Genomic DNA, 22390 nt, shown 5'->3' on the forward strand with positions numbered 1-22390 from the left:
TAGAATTATTGCTTTTGGTTTTGTATAGTTCTAAGTTGCAACTCTAGATTATCGCTTATGATCCTAGCCCAATCAAATCTTCTTTTTCCATTTTCAATTTCATCAATAAAGAAGTACATCCAGTTTTCGAATTGCATACCTTGAGCTAGGCCCATGATCCGGCTGAAAAGCACAATGAGATTTCCATATTCTGATTTGAAGTCCACCACTGTAAGCCTTGATGATCTGGTTACTCCTTTCTTTCCCTCGTGAAGCCAATCCTGCTTTAGATGTGTGAAAAAAGCTTCTTGGTGTAATGACCTTGCTCAAATCTAATCTCAAAATGCTGATAAAGGCTCAAGGAATTTCATCAAACACTTTGCATACAAGGGTCATATGACTGATATAAAATCTCAGTTTGCTTTAATGACTCTTTTCTTAAGTTAGCATCAATGAGAATGTTTACAAATGACTCTAAATTGATTAAACAATGACCTAACATGAATGTGCAACTTATTCTGACAATATTGAATGCATATATGAATTCTAATCATGAAAAAATGATCACCTACAGCCAACTGGTAATTTTGACAAACAGTTGGTTTGCAAACTTTAATGCTGATTCTAAGATATTTGAGTGCACAACAATAACCACCACTTATTACTCCTTGAACATAAATGTCTTTCAAATACAATACTGATTTCAAAAAATATAGTAATGCTGATACAAACATGCACCTACAGCAATCATGCACCTACAGCAGCAACTTAATGCAATCTTATGCAACAATGAATAACTGATTTTACAATGCTTGGAAGTCTAAACTTACATGCCAGCAAATACATCAGATGCAACTACAATGATTATAACGAATTTGCTGTGTGTAACAACCAGAAATGCAAACCCAGAATTACTAAGAAACCTGTCATGTTGTTGGCAGCCACCAAGAACAAGTCAATCCTTTAAGAAGATGTCGCTCAAGTCTTCAAAGATGTGGTGACTGTCTTGTGTAAGCCTAGCGACCCTGGTTGTGCCTTTATCTAATTTTTAGGAGCTTGGAATGACAAAGTCGTCCCCTCCACGAGTACGCGGATGAAATCAGATCAGCAATACAAGTTGTTGTCGACTTCTTTATTGGATGTATTGGGCATTACAAATGCCTCATGCAATATAGATGAATTGTTGTATTCCAATCTGCCAATACTATCATAGATCGAACTCCTCAGCCCCTCCTATGTATTTGCAAGGTCAACCCTTCAATTGACTGTAAGTATCATCAATTCACAGCCCCCACAAAAATGTTCAAATCTGGAAATGCAAAGAAGACTCATTGGTTTGCCTCCTTAATTGAAAAAGCAACTACAAGGCCAAATCGAATTCTTCTCAAATGCCTCTACTAGCTGATATAAGTGACTGAGAATATCTGATGCAGTAATCTGAGTACAATTCAGCCTCTCTTATGCCAAACTTGTTGAAGACTTAACACCAAAATGTCTCCACAAAGCCCTAAATCGAATCACACAAAAACTTGGCCAATGGCCACAAAGTTTTTACAATGAAACTCAAATAGAAAGTTTGAAGTAACTTTCTCCCAGCTGCAATAATTCAAGTGATATTTCACACCCTCAAAATTGCTCACCAATTGAGAGTTTTCATTCTCAATGGCTAATTGTGACTATTGCAGAAACCCTAGACTCCACAATGCACATCAACAAACATCAACATGAACAACAACAAATCTGCACTACAGAGAATGAAGCCCAGGATGCCTATTTATTCTTTTTTCTCCCCTTTCTCCAGAAACTTTTAGAACAGTATTTTATTAAGTGACTTTATAAAATATTTTATAATTCAAGTCACTTTATTAAATTAATTAAATATAAAGTTACTTTTTAATATTTATTTATTTGATAACTTTATAAATAATTAATTAATCGTCCTCATAAAATATTCATTATTTTGGACAACTTAATTAATTAAATTAATTAAATCAAATTACCTCCAAAACGGGGACATTACACCTGGTTATCCTGAAATGATTTGGCTGCCTGATCCATCATCACCACTGTCATGCTCTTGTACTGGGGAATATTGATTGTTTCTTTGATTGTCTATCTGCTAATGTTTGCCAATACTCTCTTCCCGTCATCAAAAATGATGGATTTACTGGTCAGATCAAACTTGGATGCACATTCCATAACCAATTCTGGACAAGGCGATGTAGGAGGAAAAGCTGCTACGCGTACAATTCCACTTATGTACATCTTCTTTGCCAAGGGAGATTGTCCTTCCTTTAGTTTGTCCTTTACCTGTATCATATTTACTGTACCGACATTGGTATTGGTTATTCGCCTCATTTTCGAGAAGAAAGTTGTTTTGGGCATCATATCCTCTTTGTCTTTCTTAGTATTTGTTCCCTTAGGGTTCTTGCTTGTACTAATATCTACCATTCTAAACACTTGTTTTTGCCCCTTCGTTTAAGTGATATGGACTACTCTTATCGATCTCCAAACTTCTTTTTGTCGATGGATTCTACACTTACTTCTACCTTGCCAAATGCCCTATCACTACACTTATCAAACACCAATCTTCAACTTAAGGGTGGGACTATCAGTTATTTCTACCTCGCCTTTGCCTTAGGATGGACTACACTTATATTTCCCTCTCTAATACCTAAGGTGGTCTAGCTTATTTCTGCTTCATCAAATGTCCTATCATGGATTCTACACTTATCAATTTCCAAACTTCAACCTATGATGGGATGATGAACTGGTGGATGATGAATGCAAGAAGAACCAAGAGAAACAATGTCTAGAGAAGAACGAAAGAGAGAAATCCGCTTAAGGACCCCTTTCAATTTTAAATGATTTGAAATTACCTTTACCAATAGCCAGGTCTTCTTTTGGAATTTAAGATCAAACCTTAAGAATTTCAATTCCCTTGCAAATCTTGATGCCCTAGCTGAAAAAAATCAGAATTTGGCACACTTGAAATTGTCCATGCACATGCTACATATCAAACTTTACTCCTTGTTTTCTTCTTCAACCAAAAAAAATCGTCCAACCTTGGGAGAAATCGCAACCTTTAGAAGATATAACATTAGACCTCAAAATCAGCTAGATCATGAAAAAAATCGCAGGCCTTTGGCAAATACAAAATCAGACTTGAATAATAACCAATTTGCCCTCCAACTTTGCAATTCTGAAAATGTTTTCTTTTGCCAAAACAAATCGCCAAGAATGGGAAGTCTAATCTGCCTTAGAGAAAATTGCCAATCATGAGAAATTTGCCTTTAATCATGAAAAATCGCCAATAGTGCAGATCTGCCCTTAATTATGGAAAATCGCCAAATATAGAGATCTCTACCATGAAGAAATTTGCCAACAATAATGCCAATCTGCCTTAGCCGAAAAAATTCGCCCAAGAAAAATGCCAATCTGCCATTGCAAAATCGCTCAAGGAAGAGAAAATCTGCTCTTAGTCAAAATCGCCCAAGTACCAAAGAGGAGTGAGGAATGAACAAATAAGGGGGAAGAGCTTCCTCTTATACCCCACTTGTTTATCCTTCCTAGCTGACTGACTGGGACCCTGGGAGCAAAAAAAATATTAATTAGAACACAAAACTAGTCCCTAATCAAATGTTTAGCCAAAAATTAACTTTGCCAAGATGAAATTTACTTTTTTAAATTGCCAATTAGACCAAAATTGCAAAAAGAAAGTAAATAATGCTTTGGAGATGCTAAATATTTCTATTTAATAATGATTTAGTAATTAATATGTCATTAAAATTGGATTTTGGCTAGCCAACAGCCATTTTTTCAATAGTAAATTACCAACTTCATTAAATGCTTAAAAATTTTCAAGGCAAATTTAATCCATTTAATGCCAATTTTTGCAATTCAATTCAAATCGATTTTGCCAAGCAATTTTAGTTTTTTTTTTTTTGACAAAAAATTAATCATCTCTCTAGAGTCTAAAATCGATTTTTCTATTTTATTTCATCATCACAAAATTAATTTTCTCATCGAAAAAAATTCAAGATTTTTCAAAAAACTTAAATCTATCAAAATTTCATTTTTTGAAAATTATTCAAATTTATACAATTATATCCAAACTTTCAAAAGAAATCGTCTAAGTACAAAATTTACAATTTTACCCTGTGAAGTGTGGTTTTTTGAAATTTGTTCGGCCTAAGGATGAAATTGGTTGTTCTGGAAAATCAAGCTTAAAACCGGGTGAAAAATAGACCTAACCCTCTCCCCTCTGGCCTGAAGGCGTCCAAGACTTAAAATTTTCTAAAAATCAAATCAAAATTTTTGGACAACTCAAAAATTTGCCAAGGCGATTAAAAAAAGGGGGTTCCCAAAATTTTGGGGCGATGGTGTGAGAACCTCACAACACTAACATAGCGACGTGTGAAGCTATATGGCTTCGACAGTTGCTAGTAGCCATATTTGTTCAGAGGGTTGAGACACCTGTGATACACTACGTAGCGACACTGAAATGCTGTCCCTGCGTCCTTGGTGCATCCTTGTTCTGGGATCATTGAGGATTGCGGGGGGCAGGTGGGTTGGGGGTGGCTCGACATCTCTTTGGTAGGGTGTTATGAGGGTTGTAATGTGGAGTGTTATGAGCCCTACAAAAACCAGATCTCTGTTGTAAGCAATGGTTTAGGACATGGAAATGGTGGTTTATTTGGTCTTTAAAAGAAACATGATGCTCTGCTATTTCTTCTATCTACCAATCAATAACATTCAATTATACGAGTTAACAACATTGAATTATAGCATGAGGATAGAGTAAACATTGGCAGCTTCATATGAACTGTCTTGGAATCAGCTGGATGATGAATGCCCTTGTATTGTAGAGTTGGCAGCAAATAATGGTACCTGTATAACTCAGTGCATGACTGAACTATGTGATTGTTAAAGATGTGGTTTGCATTACACATAATCAAATTCAGCTACTATTAAGACAATTTAATCTATTTACCTTGTTCATGTAAAAAAACTTGATGATCTAGCATCACTTAGTTATTTATACAGTATAATCCATGGGAAAAACATAAGAAAATGCAGCCTTTTAGTTGAACATTTTATTGGATGCTCTGAAGAGACAATTTGGCGACCATAGTTGAACTTAATTCATAGATGTTAGTCTCATTGCTCTGCCCGCTGTGTTACCTTGCAGCCTGATTTTTGTAGTCTGTAGTGCATAATTTATTTTAAGAGTTTTACCTTTGAAGTAAAACTATAAGTAAATCATCATAAAATGTGCACTTATTTCAAAATTTATGAGGAAAATTCATTTTGCAATATTCATGGTTAGACTCTCATTTATGTTCATATATATATATATATATTTTTTTTTTTGTGGAAATTTTCTCCATTTTTTGGGTTTCTGGAATTTCCCCTATAACATCCCAAGAAAAAAAATATTCATCTTTTTGCTTGCTGAGATATTCTCAAGAAAATTGTTTTCTTACTTAGACTGTAATATGTACTGTTATTGGAGTGCATTATTTGAGACGTGTGGAGATAATATGAAAACAATGATAACCATTTACCAAACTTTTTTTTTTGACATTAGTCAGTTTTCCTTTGATATCCAAGTTATCTACATGTTTAAATGAAATGTAATGGCCTTTTTCTTAATCTTTGAGTTTTGAATTCATTCAGATGGCCATGTCTTTAAACCTATCGCTCAAGTCAGTGCTATTTGTATTTTGGGTTGAGTAGCGCTGGCAAGAGCTGGATTACTTCTAAATTTGGTCATAAAATGAAAAGATTCAAAATCCAAGCATATAACATTTCAACAACAAATAAGTTACATTGCTTCTTCAAGGTGGTTTCACTGTTCACATACCAAATTGGCATTTGGCTTGGTTGTGACGTTGAAGTTTAAACCAACTTAGGCGTTTTACGAATTTTCTGCAAGCTTTGTGTACCAAATAATTTTTGGGCCATAACATGTTTGTTAGATAATTCATTGGTCAGCGTTTTTCCTACAGAGTGCATTATTTTAATACTAAGTTTAGCCTGTTTATGAACGATTGAGTACAACTAGGCTGAATGATCTAGTTGTAGAGCTTCAAGGTTTCTGCATGTAGTTTGGTGATATATAAAATGATTTTGACTTTAAACTTTCAAGAATGCCAAATGTACCAATTAAGTCTTCCATTTGTTAATACAACTAATAGGGGCCTCTATTACCAATTCTGGATGAGAATTAGAGGGCCATGTTCAATCAGGCTGAATTTGGATCAATAGAGTATAGACACAAATTACTTATTTTTGGATGCATATTTCAGGTTAGTGAGACAAATTTTCATACAAATCTTTCAACTTAGTTGCAAGATTGGGACATTGGGAGAAAATTTGAAGATCTGTTAATAGTCATAAGTAGTAATCAGGCATAGAATCTTGTGGTGTTTTTAAGTCAAGTGTGACAGCTCTTGATTAAAAACATCAGCGCAGGGTAGAAGTAAGCAACACTGCTTTTATATTCGTTTAGTGCCTGTAATCTTTTTATCAAGCTTATTGAAGTACACAGCATTTTTTATCTAATTATTTTTCAAACTCATCTTGCAGGGTATGGTTCAAGGAATATGGTACAACCGGACACCCTTATATTGGAAGGTGTTCCATCTCGGTGGTTTGCAGAGCCTAGGGTGTCATCAAAAGTTTCTGTCCTTGTTACACATACCATTTTTTCAAAATTTGGCAAGATCAGGTCATATGATATATTTCCCCCCTTTTTTGTGTGGTCGGTCTTGCATTTATAAATAGCTTATATTTCTTTGCAATTAGGCATTCTTTCAAATATCATAGTACCTTGGGTTGAATTTGGCCTTTATACATTACTTTGAGAAGCTCTTTTTGCATAAGTGCTTGCCATATTAAGAAATAGGCTACAAATCTTCACCTGTTGTTAATTTTCAGAATTAGTTACCTCTCAGATCTGGGATCAAAGCGTAGAGAAAGAATTCAGTTATGCATACAGCCTGGAAAGAGCTAGTTCAACTTTGAATGCCCTAGCCATGTTCACAAGAAAATCTTTTTCCATTGTTTCTTTGAGTTTCAAAGATGTGGACATGGCATGGCAAAATATGGGCAAAATTTGGAAATGACATTGGCCGGCAATTAAAATATTTAAATAAACTAACAGCAGCTGAAAATTTGAGATTTAAATTCAATGTGCTGTTTTTACAATGATTATTGTCACTCATGTAGATTTTTAGGGGTTATTAGTATTTTTTTCATTCAAAGGTTATCTTTTCAATTCAAATGTACCAAATGGAACAGATTAGCTATTCTTGGAAATTGGGGATGTTTTCTCCAAGTCTGTATTATAATAGTAGATAAACATCTATTATTAGTTAATGGTAATCTATTTGTAATCTATTGTAAATATTATAATTTTTCTAATATTTAGTTAGCTATAGATAATTGTTAGTTTTCTGTTATTAGCTAGAATAGTAAGTTTCTAATCTTTACGATCATTCCCTAAGGAAACATCGTTTCATTCTTTTGTATATATAGACCTCTCTGTCTCTATTAATAACAAACAAATAATTTCCAATTTATAATATAGTATCAAAGCCAATACTCTAAATTTTTTCGAAAATAATTATAATTTCTTGGTTGAAATTATTTGCCTTTTATTTTCGAAATTACTTTTATGCATTTTTGCTTTCAAAACCTCTGGTTCGACTAGGATTTTTTGCCAAAAAAATTGCGCCATTTTGTCTGTAACTCCCATGATTTTTTCCGGTCTGCAAACTCGAGCCCTTCTATCTACAACTAGTGCGATTGAATCCTCTTAAAATCGAGAATTGTTCTGTGTTGTTCATGTGGAGGTTTGTTGGGTGCCATTTCTCTGCAATTTACGCCTAGATTTTTATGCCACTTGCATCTAAATTTCTCTGAAAATTGCACATTTGTTTTGTGGCTCTTTTTTTCTATTTAAAAAAAAAGTGGTTGTTTTTTGCCTATTTAGTATTTGGAGAGATCTAAGTTTTTAAAAACCTTTGTTGGTTATTCGTGGCCATATTCTACAATTTTCTCTGCAAATCTGCCATTTTTCTAAGCTATTCTTGCAGCAAGGGCTGTCCCTAAATTTTGAGCTCGGAATTTTTTCTCTGATTTTAGATTCTTGTTGGGTTTTTTGAGAGCTCAATTGGGTGGTTGTCAATTTTTTCTGGGTGCCTCGATTGTGTCTCGATTTTTTAGCCAGTGGATCTGGAAACCGACAACATATTCTTTTTAGGTTTTTCGAGCTCTCTTCTAGGTACTCCTTCGATATTTCTAGGTCTTCTGTTTTTTCCTCGAAGAACGTTCCTTCAAAGGTTTTCACATTTTTTCATTGGAAAATGTGCTATGGCATCTTTGACTAATATTTTGCTAGAGGGAAATCAGAAGTTCAACTGTTGCAATTATGGCACTTGGAAACGGATGCTAACCATCTTCAAATATCGCAACAATGATAAGGTGGTTCTGGTTCACAATAGTCTTCTTAGCAGATGTCCTCTGCTCCAGCTTTAGAAGACTTCAAGAAAAAGAACATTCAATGCAACTATTGCCACAAGTATGGGCACCTGAAGGTTGAATGTTGGAAGTGCTTAGCTTCCCTATCTAAGCAATTTGGTTCGCAGCCCACAACGAACAGTGCGGAGCACTTGGAGCAAACAAAATCTGCCTTTTATGCTTTTTAATAGCTTTGTGTTGTGAATAGATTAACCATTAAGGGAGGGTATTACGATAATGGATAAAGTCTATTATTAGTTAATGGTAATCTATTTCTAATCTATTGTAAATATTAGAATGTTTCGAATATTTAGTTAGCTATAGGTAACTGTTAGTTTTCTTTTAGCTAGAATAGAATGTTTCTATTCTTTATGATCGTTTCCTAAGGAAACATTGTTCCATTCTTTTGTATACATAGTCCTCTCGGTCTTTGTTAATAACAAACAAGTATTTTCCAACTACTTTGTAATAGTCTCTAAAGCATATGTAGTTGGTAGAGATTGTGTAGCCGACAGGATGACGTTGTCGGTAAACATTGTGTAGCCGATGGGTAGATTAGCATTGTCATATAGCCAACGGACCCCTTCAGGAAGGCTCGGCGGGAAGTATATATACCCCATCTGAGATCAGTGTAAATCATCATTGGAAGCATTATGTAATCTCTTGGCATATGCGAATAATAAAAGGAGTACTGCTGTTCTTGTTCATTGTCTGTATGCATTAATCTATTTACCCATACGGTAAACATTTGGCGCCGTTGCCCAATGGACTTGGAACGAAGGCAGAGGAATGAAGACTAATACTGAATCAGCTTAACAATGATAGAAATAAGATAAAGAGAAAAGATGGAATACGTACCGCACAAGAAATTTTAATTTTGGCACAACAGGCCGAGCGCAGACGCCAGTTTCAGCAGATTGCCGACAGATATCGAAGCACTGAGAAATTGTTGGAGGAGACTTGACAGCGGGTGAAATTGGTGGAAGAAGCAAGGGAGGAATTTTTGACCCTGTATTCACTGAGGGAAGAGAATCCAGACGGAAGGGAATTAACTCGCACAGTTCAAAGTGCTAAGGGAGCACGAGTGTGGAATGAACTCTTCGTCCGCGATACACTTTCGGAATGGACAACTTTGCTTAACGAAGACCCTTCTTCACCAAAGAACGCAACTGTTGGAAATAAGATAACTGTCGGAGAGAGCGCCGGTGTGGGAGTGCAGAACATCGCCGATGTGGGAGTGCAGAACATCGCCGATGTGGGAGTGCCGAACAACGCCCATACACACAATCAAGTAATAATGGCTGGACCGAAGAAAAAGTTGCCAAAGTTTGATGGTGATGGAATAGTCGATCCAATCCGACACTGTAAAACATGCGAAACAATTTGGAGGGCAAATGGCATAACAGATACAAATGAATGGGTCTGACAATTTCTGGGCAATTGATTGGTTTGCTGATACGGATTCCCAAAGATTAACCAATTGGGCGGACGTTAAAAATGAATTTACCACTGAATTTCAACTGCTACGTGACGACAATGAGATTGTAGTAGAGATATATAACACGAAGCAAGGAAAAAATGAAATAGTTCGAGTATATGCTAAAAAATTAAAAGACTTAATAAACAAGATGGAAAGTAAGCCGGCGGATGGGCTGCAAAAAGAGATGGTTCATTGAAGGACTATGCCCGAAGTTACGGAAGAAAATGAAGATTGTGCTGCCATCGTCATACACTAAGCATACAATCGGGCTATGAACTTAGAAAGTGAGCAGAAAACAAAAAAGAAGAGTAGCTCATCCGATTTAGATGACGATGCATCTTCAGAAGAAGAGAGCAACGATGACGAAAAAGGTAGTAAGAAGGTCCGAGCTCTTCAGAAGGATATGATTTGAATGATGAAAGAATTTAAGAACATGTAGAAAGAGATGAAGGGAAACGACCTATGGTGCACGGAATGTAAGACAAAAAGTCACACGAAGGGATCTTGTCGAAAGAATCAGTTCTGTGCAATCTGCCAGATCATGGGACATTCCACAAAAGAATGCCCCTTCAATATGAAAACAAGAGGAAGAGGACCTCAACAAGTGCTCCTGATCCAGGAGGCCTCCGCATCAGGAGGGAGTGGAAACACCAGTAATGAGGGTGCCACATCGGGAGGATACAAAAATAATAGACGAGGGCAAAATAACAATGCCAACAATAATAATGGGAGCCACAGTTGGATTCAGTACAATGTGAACGGCTTCCTAATGGTACAATGTCGAGAATGCAATTTGTGGGGCCACTTTGCTCGAGACTGTACAATGGCAAACGCACCAAAGTTGTTATGCAGATGGTGCAGTCTTGGAGATCATGAGGATGCCAAGTGCCCGAAGTCGGGAGTGAATTTGATCACCTTTGGGAAGGACGAAGAGGAGGTTTTGGCAATCACACGGAAGCAAGCAAAACTGTACCCCGACCCGACGGAAGAAAAGAAGAGACTGGAGGAAGCGTGGATGGAAATTGAGAAAGCAACACTGGCGGAGAAAGCACATTTGAGGGACACCACATGTACCTCAACTAGGAACTGCGCAGAACAAAACATCGTACGACAGATACTGCAAATTGAGGTACTCGTCAAAATAAACGATCTATTGGTCACAATGCCTCAGCTCCAAATCAGCACTCATAAACATCGCTCCAACTGCTAAATTAGCAGGAGAACAAGGAAAGGAGAAAGAAAGTAGAGCAAGTGCAGAGGACCCAATGCTGCTAGCCCTTACATTTGGCGGTCGTTGAGATGGGAATTTTGACAGACACAATTGTGGATGGAGGGTCCGACGTGAATGTGTTACCGGAGGATACCTGGAAGAGGTTGGGACAACCAACATTGTGGCCACCTACACTCCAGTTGCTAACAGCAGACAACATGGCATTAAACCTCTTGGCGTCCTGATGGCACAACTAGTGACGATTGCAACACAATCATTTCTACTTGACTTTGTCGTCATCCCGTTGAAAAGGAAAGGATATGACGCCATTCTGGGCCGAGGATGGCTCATACAAGCAAAAGTTAAACATGACTGGAAGAAGAATACGCTATCACTGGAAAGCAAAGGACGAAAATTCATCATTGATTTACACAGGCAAATGGTGGACGAAGAAGCTCTGTCATCAGATTCCGAAGAAGAGGATGAAGGGAAGCAGCGAATGGAACCAGATCAGGAAGGAGTCCTACGGTTGGAAGGAGGATCAACAGACGATGATTTGGACTCGGTGAGCGGCCTTTTCCACTGGCAGATGGAGGACTATGAGCTATTCCAGAGCTACAACATACTAACAATAGAGGAAGGACACAACGGAGACAAATTTCTAGAAGAATTCAGGAAAATAAAAGAGGGAGATGCACCGCTGGATGAAACACTTGCACATGAATTCGGTGAAGGGAAGCAAATAAAATATGATGAAGCCACGGTACGAACCATGAATTTGGGAGACAAGGCCGAGCCAAAAAACATACTGGTGGGAGATAACTGGGATCCAGTACTAAAAGCAGTGACATTTAAAATATTCTTGGAATACAAAGATGTATTCGCTTGGACATATAAGGATTTGAAAGGAGTTCGTGTGTTCACCACATCCTGCTGGTTGAAGGTGCAGTACTTGTACGGAAGCGACCTTACAGGATGAATAAGAACTACGCGGTACAGGTTATAGAAGAAATTAACAAGATGCTGGAGGTACGTATTATTTTTAAAGTTCAAACCAGTGAATGGGTGTCGCCCATAGTCATATCTCTGAAGAAAGATACCACCCAAATCAGGATATGTGTCGATTTTAGATGCCTCAATGTGGTAACAATCAAGGACCCCTCCCGATACCGTTCACGGACAGTAAATTAGAGGAAGTCACTGGACATGAGATCTATTCATTTGTGGACGGGTTCTCGGGATATAATCAAATTTGCATAGCAGAAGGACAAGCTAAAAACAAGATTTGTGGTAGAAGATGGGGTGTACGCATACAACTGGATGCCATTTGGCCTGTGTAAAGCGTCGGCTACGTTCCAACGGATCATACTGCACATATTCGACAAAATGTTTGTGGGAAACTTCAAGGCGTTCCTGGATGACTGGTCTGTATTCAGCACCGAGGACAAACATCTAGTGGCGTTGGGCGAATGCATGGAAAGATGTCGAAGGGCGCGTCTAGCCTTGAACCCAAAGAAATGTAGATTCATGGTCCCGTAGGGAAGATTGCTCGGACATATAGTCTGTAAGGAAGGATTAAAAACAAATCCAGACAAAGTGCGAGTCATAATGGAAATGCAGCCATCTACAAATGTAATGGAGGTAAAATCATTCCTCGGACGCAGGCTATTATAAAAGATTCATCAAATTTTTTGCCAAATTATCATACCCATTGGACAGGTTAACATGCAAAGGGGAACCGTTCAAATGGGATAAAGAACAAGATGAGTCATTTGAAGGGTTGAAGGTAGGGTTGGCCACAACACCTATATTGACGTACCCAGATTAGAAAAAAAAATTACATGTTCATGTGGATGCATCCAACTATGCAATCGGAGCAACTTTGACGTAGATAGGTAGCCACGGGTTAGATCACCCGGTATATTTTGCCAGTCGACTACTATCTAAGGCAGAGAAAAATTACAGTACGATGGAACGGGAGGCATTAGGAATGGTCTACACAGTGCAGAAGTTTCGACATTACTTGCTGGGGACACCGTTTGTGTTCTATGTGGATTATTAGGCTCTATTGTACTTGGTGAATAACCTTGTCATCCAAGGAAGAATCAGCCGTTGGCTACTTTTGCTACAGGAATTTTCTTTCAAAATCATTGTATGGGCCGGGAAAAAACATGTCAGCATAGATCCTCTGTTGCGGATTAAAACAGGTGAATCAGTGGATGGCGGTGTGAATGATGATTTCCCTGATGCACAACTATTTCAAATTGCAGTACTGCCAAAATGGTACACAAGTATTGGGGAGTACTTGTCTACGGGACAGCCACCGAGGGAGATGCCAGAGAATGAAAGATGGAAATTGGTATTAAGGAGCCATACATTCAGTTGATTAATGGATTATTGTACAAAATGGGGCCAGATCACATCCTGCGACTGTGTGTGTTGGAGGAGGAAATACCAAAAGTATTGAAGGAAGTGCATGAGGGACCAACAGGACATATGGGACCTGACACCACGGCAAGGAAGATACTACTGGCAGGACTGTGGTGGCCAACAGTGTACAACGACATGTGGGAATGGGTTGTTGTGACACTTGCCAAAGGGCCGGGAAGCCGCTAAAGAGAGACTTCATGCGGCTTAACCTCTCACACGTGCAGGAACTCTTCGAAAGATGGGGATTGGACTTTATCGGACCTCTGATGGTGAGCAAAACTAGAAGGTGCCGATACATTGTCGTAGCAACGGAGTATCTGACCAAGTGGGTGGAGCCACGTGCACTACCAGATAATTCGGCCATAAGCACAATGAGATTTATTTATGGGCAAATCATTACTAGGTACGAGATTCCATTACAGTTGACAAGTGATAGGGGAGGGCACTTCGTTAACCATGTTATCCGACTGCTCACTACTGGATTTAAGATCTATCATTCGTTATTGAGCCCGTACTACCCAAGAGAAAACGGACAGGCTGAGGCTACGAACAAGATCCTAGTAGCAATCATCTACAATTCATGTGTGGTCGAAGGTGAAGATTGGGAGGAAAATTTGTCCTCTGCTCTTTGGCAATACCGCATGACATACAAGGTGACAACGGGACACACTGTTCCACTTGATGTTCGGGCAGGAGGCAGTGGTGCCAGCAGAGTTCATGATACCGAGCCTAAGGATCGCGCTGGAAAATAAGTTAGGCGACATGGAAAGCCTGAGGGAAAGGTTGCATAATCTAAACAAGCTCGAGGAGAAGCGGCTATTGGCACAATGGGCCACGGAGGTGACACAAAACATGCGCAAAGTGTGGCATGATAAACACCTGAAACTGAACAAGTTCCAACTGGGAGAGTTGGTCTTGAAGTATGATGGATGGAACGAAATTAAACCAGGCAAATTTAAAGTTAAATGGGTCGGGCCATACCAAATTCGGGAAGTAGGCGACAATGGAGCAATAAAGTTGTGGACATTAGACGGACAAGCAATATCAGAGGCAGTCAATGGTTCAAAGCTAAAGATGTACCATGCCAAAATGATCCCCTCGTCGTCGGAGGACGAAACTCGGAGGGAGAATTAGATGTATATTGTTTATTTAAAATAATTTAAAAAAATTGAAAAAAAAAAAAAAAAATCTTGAAGGATGGCTGCGGACACTTGTCTCGCGGACAAGGTGTTCCGTGGATACCTTTCCCGCGGACATGGTTCCGTGGGTGTTTCCTCCCGTGGGTTGCCTGTTATATCCTTGCGTCTAACCTTGGTTCTCTTGGCATCTAACTTTGTTTATTCCTCGGCATATCTTTTATCTCCGCGGGCTATAACTTTGTATTTTCGCAGGCAGGTCAGACTTCGGCGGTGTTTTAATCTCTGTGATTATGTTTCCGCGGATATATTTCAAACTTCCGCATCAAACAGGTGAATGTGTTGATCTCTTTTCAGAACTGCATCAAGAAAATAAAATCAATTAGTGGAATACCTGGGAGCTTGATAAAAGTGGAGGATGAGGATGCCGAGACTAATTTCTAGAAGCCGAGTTATTTGTTGGAAGCAGGTGTAAAGATCTATGCCGTAAGTAATCTCCCAGCCGTTAGTTGAAAGGTAATTGTCGGGGAGAGAAAGAAGCAATGAAAAATATATGTATTGAGGCATATTATCCGTAGAAGGCAAAAGCAATAGGAACCCTACATTATAAAGGTAAATCAAGAAGCTGTTATCATGGAATTTGCAGGGAAACGAAAGCAGTGGAAGGACCAGCTAAAGACAAGCATGGAAAAGAATGCCAAAGTCTTGGCTTTTGGAATCTGAGTTGTAGGACCGTCAGCATCGTCCAGTAAGAAGCAAAAAGTAAGGGCTGAACTCTCATACCGCATGGTTCAGTTTAAAGGGCTCAATGGTAGTGAATGTCAAAAATGGTGGCAAGAAACTTTAGACATAGAGGTGATCAAACAAATTCTGGTACGAGCACAGGTGCATTGGGCCATACAGCTTCCAGTGTTTTCCATTAGATTATTTGAATCGGTTTTGCGAACCATGATAGAATCATACAATAGGCACAGCAGAACCAATACATTTTTGTACAAGAAGCACCGCATGACAGTTTCCTTCAAATCGAAGGATTTCACTAGGGTTTTTGTTATCCCTGGCCAAGGAGGACGGAAAGTGGAAATCAAGAACCACAAGCTATGACAGGAACGAAAAGAATATTGGGTGAAGTTAGTAGGCCGTGATCTTACGCCTGAAGAAATGGAATCAATGGTCAAGGGTGCTGAATGCAGAGGGCTTTGGCGAGATTTTATTCAGGAGGGCCACTGGAGATGCATCATGCATGTCATCAAAAGCAAGTTGATAGGGACAAGTCAGGTGACGGATATAGCTTTGCCACAGATTGTATTTATGAACAACATCATGAATGACATAGTGTACGATTGGGCTACGGTCCTCATCGACAGGATGGAGGAGTTCATGACACTTTAGCACGAGACGTTCTTTATGTTGCACCATGCGATTGACTTGTTTCTGGAGGCAGCCGTTAATTAGATACCACTTGATGATTTTGAGGTTCCTCCGAGGGGAAAGTTGGCGCCAGGAGAGCCTCCAATATTCTATTGGAGACATTTGGACGCGAGTGGAACAACAACTGGGCAGAAGAAGGTATTCCAAGGATTAGAGGCTTATGGAGACACGGACAGCGGACGGGAGGACACTTCAAAGAGCAGTGGGGCCGAGTCTGAGGAAGAGAGTACTTTTGCGGAAGATGGCAGCGACCCAATAGTTAGCGAGTCCACATTCTTCACCTCGCCATAGTTGCCAACTTCAGCGTACTTGTCCACCACCACTTCACACATTCCTCCATTGAGCTAGTGTCATGCACCGATCGTTATGACTCCACTGACAGTGGCAGATGTCCCATGGGCAGTAGCAAGTGGTGTTCCACGGAGGACAAATGTTGTTGCACCGACAGCCACTATAGATGTTGCTTTTCCAACAGCTGCGGCGGATGGTTTCTCGTATGGCCATGACCAAGGGCATGCCTTCCCAAGATTGTACGCCAGACTTTGTTGCACCAGTAGAGCCAACCCCGGAGTTGGTAGAGTTGCCAGCGCTAGAGCCTGAACCTCAGGTTTGTTTGGATGTGATTGGCTCTTATGTTGTGGTCACTATTTCCTCCTTGTTGACGGAGGCACAACCAACATAGTCAGCACAGCCAGCATAGCAAGAGGAGAGCATCGAGCCAACACAGACAGAGTAGCCCGAGAAGATGGAGGTGATGGACAGAGCGAGTGCATTCCTGTGGCAGCAGTTTTGACTCATTCCTGCAGAGGTTGTTTCGTCCATTTAGTCCCCGAGGCGTGGTGGGGTCTCCCTAGGACTAGCCGCTATATCGGAGCCACAGGAGGTCACAGTTCCACAGTTCGAGGATGTACCCAGGAAGGAGGTGGCATCAGATGTGGACCTGGTTACCGCAGGAGTGGCAGAGACGAGTAGTGATGGGGAATGAACCTTGGCTGATGTGGCGAAGGAGGATTATGGGTCAGATGAGGATAGATGTAGGGACTACCTGAGAGCTATGCGGGTTGCACTGAAGAAAGGACACATCATTGCATTACAGGCGTTGACTCGTCGGAAAGATTGCATTTGGTCTGGGCTTATATTAGGGGGGTTTGTCCGGAGTGGTTTTGTTTGTGCTTTGAGGACAAGGGATGGCCAGCAGTTGAGACACCTGAGATGTTGGTTGATTGGGCCACTGAGCCTGAGTTGGGGCCGTGCACCACTCCGATGGAGAAGCTGGCGCACAAGATAGTGGGATTGTACAAAGAAGTCTATTATGCTCGCAGGCGTGCAGAGGCGGACAGGGCAGCAGACAAGATCACAGCCGAGAGGTCTCTGACAGTAGAGAGGGAGGCTAGAGAAAAGGTAAATGCGGATTTGGCCAGCTAGCAAGTAGCGTGGGTAGTGAGCGTGCAACACTTTTGCGGGATAAGGAAGCGGTTAAGTAGGAATTGCAATTAGCTAAGGCCCAGGCTATGGACGTAATGCTTCTTCTGATGGAAGTCGTAGAGGTTAATACTCGGACTAAGAAGGATTTGCGCATTCAGACAGATCAAGTGTATGAATTGCGCCGACAACAACATTCTTCAAGATCACAACCTCCTCTCTAGCATATATTCTTTCTATATTGTATATTGTGGTCTCCTATTTTTGTTAGTTTTGAAGTTGCCAGGAGATGACTTTTCTTTTGGGGGGGGATGATGTAGTCGGTAGAGATTGTGTAGCCGACGGGATAATGTCATCGGTAAACATTGTGTAGCCGACGGGTAGATTAGCATTGTCATGTAGCCGACGGACCCCTTCGGGAAGGTTCAACGGGAAGTATATATACCCCATCTGAGATTAGTGTAAATCATCATTGGAAGCATTATGCAATCTCTTGGCATATGCGAATAATAAAAGGAGTACTGCTGTTCTTGTTCATTGTCTGTATGCATTAATCTATTTACCCATACGGTAAACAACATATGGGACATTGAGGATACCATTTTTCTTTCGTAAATGAACTGTGTGTTTTTTTTGATGCATATTGCAATGCCACCTTTTATGGCAGGCATACAACCACCAAATTGCTTGTAATGTAACTGTCTAGCCATTTTTACTGTGAAGACAATAACTTTATGTCTATTCCAAGTCAAATCCATTGGGAAAGCAACTGCTCCACTAAGGAATGTATTGTTACGAATTTCAAGAAGGCAATGCTCTGTAGGCGATTAATAATTGTTAGTAGGTTAATACTTCTTAGTACGGGATTATAATAAGTGAGTTGTACCAAAGGGTTGCGATGGTTGGTATTCTAAATCAACTGGGAATACTATATGTAAAAGGTTACCAATACTGTGGTAGATTATGCTTTATGTAAGATTTGGGTACAGTCAATGAAAATAATATTCTGCCATTTGAATGTGTTGTGTGGTTACTGATGTATTGGCCTGTCATTAATAGATTTTTCTGTATGAGATATGTAAATGGTTACTATGGTAGTATCACTTGCACTTTTGGCATATAACATTTTTGGTGCAGTTGGCTAAGTTCGAACCAAGAGGTTAGATTGGTGATGGATGGAAGGATGGAGGCATAATAGGCCGTACTTTCGAAGAACCTTATGTTACAACAATTGATGTTAGGAATAACAATTCAGTACACATAATTGAAGGTGTGGTGAATCAGTTGTGACCGAATCAAAATATTAAACCATCCATCACATATCAGATCTGAAAACATAAATGCAATTCAAAGAAAATAACACCAGATTTTTGTGTGGAAACCCAGTTAAGCGAAAAACCATGATGAGGATCAAACCCACTAGATTGATGTACTAGCACATTTAAAACCTTGTTAATGGTACAAAGGGAACTCAAATACATTCAAACACTCTCTTGGAGCTCATTGCTCTATTATAACAAGAGAAACAACCCTGATTGGACTACAATTTGAATATGGTAAGGCAAACAACCCAATGAGTGAATAACAATTCACTAAGGATGGTAATCCATTGAGATGAATTGATCGAAAGCATCAACTATGCCAATATAGTTCCTCTGAATCACATTATTAGATTCCACTCACATCTCGTCTCAATCAACATTGATCTCTGTCTCCCATCCAAACTCACATCATATCACCCTCCTACAAATTTTCTCTTTCATCCATACATCCAAATTGACAAATGAATTCAGTCTCATATACAAGTCTCAAACACTTATTAGGTCAGCTCACCTTGAGACCTAGTGCCAAAATAAATTGCATCAACCAATGCGATTCCATAAGTGTCGGCTAGAACACATTACAATATCAATTAACACGCTATCATCCAATAGATAACCACAATAATCCAAACAACACATTTCCTGACCGAGTCAGCTAGGAAATTAATTCCTTTTCATTGTCCAATGAGAAAACTTACTTTCGAAGATCCTCCCAAGAAAATCCATAGATTGATGTGGATGCATGTCTTCATGAAGTACCTTGAGTCACAGACCAGAATTCTTCTCCACCAAAACTCACCGAACAAAATATTGAACCACTCTCTAAAATTCTCAGTAAATACCGCCAGTAACTAGTCTTCGCAAAATCTCATGCAACTTCTCTGAATCAACTCAAAAACAAATGCGAAAGAAAATATAGCATGAAGACTCGCCAATCAACCCATAATATTTCCAAGCACAAGTTCAACAAACTATTTCTTCAACAGAACTCTCTTTGCATTGATAACCAATGAGAACAATGTCTGATAGATAGATATATTGACATCAATGACAAAACATTTATGATAAGTATAACCAACAACAATCTCTCCAACGATCTAATATCCCAACAATCTCCCCCTTTGGCATTGATGACAACATATGATGTGGAAAACCTTCAATGCACAAAGTAATAGCTATAATATCTCTCTTACATAAATCTTCCTTCAGATCTCTCTCTGCTCTAATTACTCTTTTTTTTCACATAACTCTCTCTCTCCCTCTTTGATATTAATGACAAAGGTCCAACACTTCCTTTGCACATCTCTACACAAAAACTCAATTTCTCAACTACTCTACTCCCCCTTATGAGAAGCTCCCAAGACATCAAGTTCAAATGTAGGATTAGTCAAGTAAAACCAGTAGACTGATGCCATCCTGCGTAAATCAACCATCACCCAAGCATACCTCTGAGATATTCAAAGGCATCCTTAGGTAAAGGGTTTGTAACTTTGTAAAGATGCTAACGATCTGTTCCTTAGTAGCCACATACTCTAGCTTCACTTTTTTCTCATTCACCTTCTCTCTCAAGAAATGACACTTGATTGAAATATGATTTGTCCTTGAATGTAACATAAGGTTCTTTGAAATATTAGCCCACTTTTACAAAGCAAGTATGGGAAAAACACAACACCCATCCTTCTAACTTTGTACAATATCTCAAATTGATGCCAAACAACAGATTTTGGAGGTTTTTTTTGGCCCTGTGACAATGTTTGATGGGTTATTCACAAAACCCTCATCCAAACTAGTAAAACACTAGGGCTTTTTGAAACTCACCTTTCCCAACACTTCTGGGATCCAACCAAGATGCCAACGCCTTCTCCTTGATGTTCCTAGACACCTTCAACCATAAAACAACCCCCTTATGTGAGCAGATCCTCTACTGCTATAGTCATGACACTAATTCCACACACTTTTCAACATGCAAAACTCAGTGTACACTGTTGTTATTAACTTTTCTGCAAAATGTATGTTAGTGGCATATTATACCGTTTGGGAAGAGCATCAGGAGTTACATTCATAGAACGGCCGTTAGATCCATTGAAACACTCAGTGGTAAAAATTACAATCTGTAAAAGTCTGTCAGCATTGTAATAACAGGTTTGATGAATTGACAACTTACAGTGGAATTCAAGGATGTAGAAATCTTTGCAATTTCAAACCCCAATCTTGTATAACAGAGATCCAATTGAATTTAATCAGAACAACATGCCAAAATGCAAGGAAGTTTCAAAGATAAAACCCTTTATTGATCTCTTCAATACCAGTCAATACAAGCTGAAATATCAAATGGTAATCTGCCATAGAATGGCTCTTAGAGGCCTTAAATAACGATCTCCTAACTTCCCAAATGGACTGACATGGATTTGTTCCATTACAACATGTTAAAACTTGCTAATCCAAGTCTTCCTTACCATGGCTCATAGCCGTTATAAATTCAAAAATTTGAACTTAAAGAATTTACAATAGATCCCTAACTTATTGCAAACTATGGCCAATGGCATCCAATGGATGGAATGACATCATTTAAACATCCCATACCTCTTATTTACCCTATTGCATACGACCCCTTAGGCCCATTATTAGGTCCTATGGTCCTAGACCATTAGGACATTTGAACAATCTTTTACTTTCATAACAATTAGGTGCCATAATTGGCCTTAAAATCTCAAAATTGACTCTTGGTTACTCTCTATTGTCTCTTCCATCTCTTGGACCCTTCATTGGTCTCCATCCTTTGACAAGTACTCCTGCACCAAATATGTTGGCATGGTAAATTTAATTTTTCGTGGGACAGATAAATTTGTGCAAATATATTTTAATATAAGTATATAGTTTAATGATATAATATCATCTAAAAAATATGCAAATATATACTTCCGAATAGTTGTATTATCCTATTATATTTATTATCTCATTTTTTTTAATGTAGTATATAGTTTTGTAATAATTTTATCTAAAAAATATGTAAATATTATATTTCTATATAATGTATAACATATTATACCTACTTGTATATTATATTAATATATTTAAAAATAGTAGTAACATATTCATACATTATGCTATCATATATATAACACTATTAATTTATATATTAAATAATTATAGAATGTAATGTAATTATCTCTATAAACAAATGTAGATATCGCCTAAAACAATTACCATTTGTATTGACATGATATTCAAATCAATCACAATGCTCCATTTTGCTCTTGTTTTGTTGAAATAATCACAGATTTTTTTGTTTGCTAAGTCAGCTATTAGTGGTTGAAGTAAAACCTGAAGATAATACCATGGCTAGATTGAGCAATGGTGGGATGGGCATTCACTGTTTGAGCTCATTGCCCAAAATTGTGAGAGGAGTGCACACAACATTAAAGGTCCTATCTTGTGAGAGCACTGTCAAACA

At 38.8% G+C, this 22390-nt stretch overlaps 1 protein-coding gene across 1 annotated transcript in view; it reads left to right on the forward strand.

The window, feature by feature from the left end:
• The window catches only part of ZCW7, a 93539-nt gene that overhangs the window by 50056 nt on the left and 21093 nt on the right, over positions 1-22390 (forward strand). Inside the window, exon 2 of the mRNA XM_089833302.1 lies at positions 6571-6712. Coding sequence (XP_089689428.1) covers positions 6571-6712 — 142 coding nt within the window. The remainder of the gene's footprint in view (positions 1-6570; positions 6713-22390) is intronic.

This window comes from Cupressus sempervirens, chromosome 5 (assembly GCF_028749045.1).
Source record: "Cupressus sempervirens isolate cs-2001-9-10 chromosome 5, ASM2874904v1, whole genome shotgun sequence".
NCBI lineage: Eukaryota > Viridiplantae > Streptophyta > Pinopsida > Cupressales > Cupressaceae > Cupressus > Cupressus sempervirens.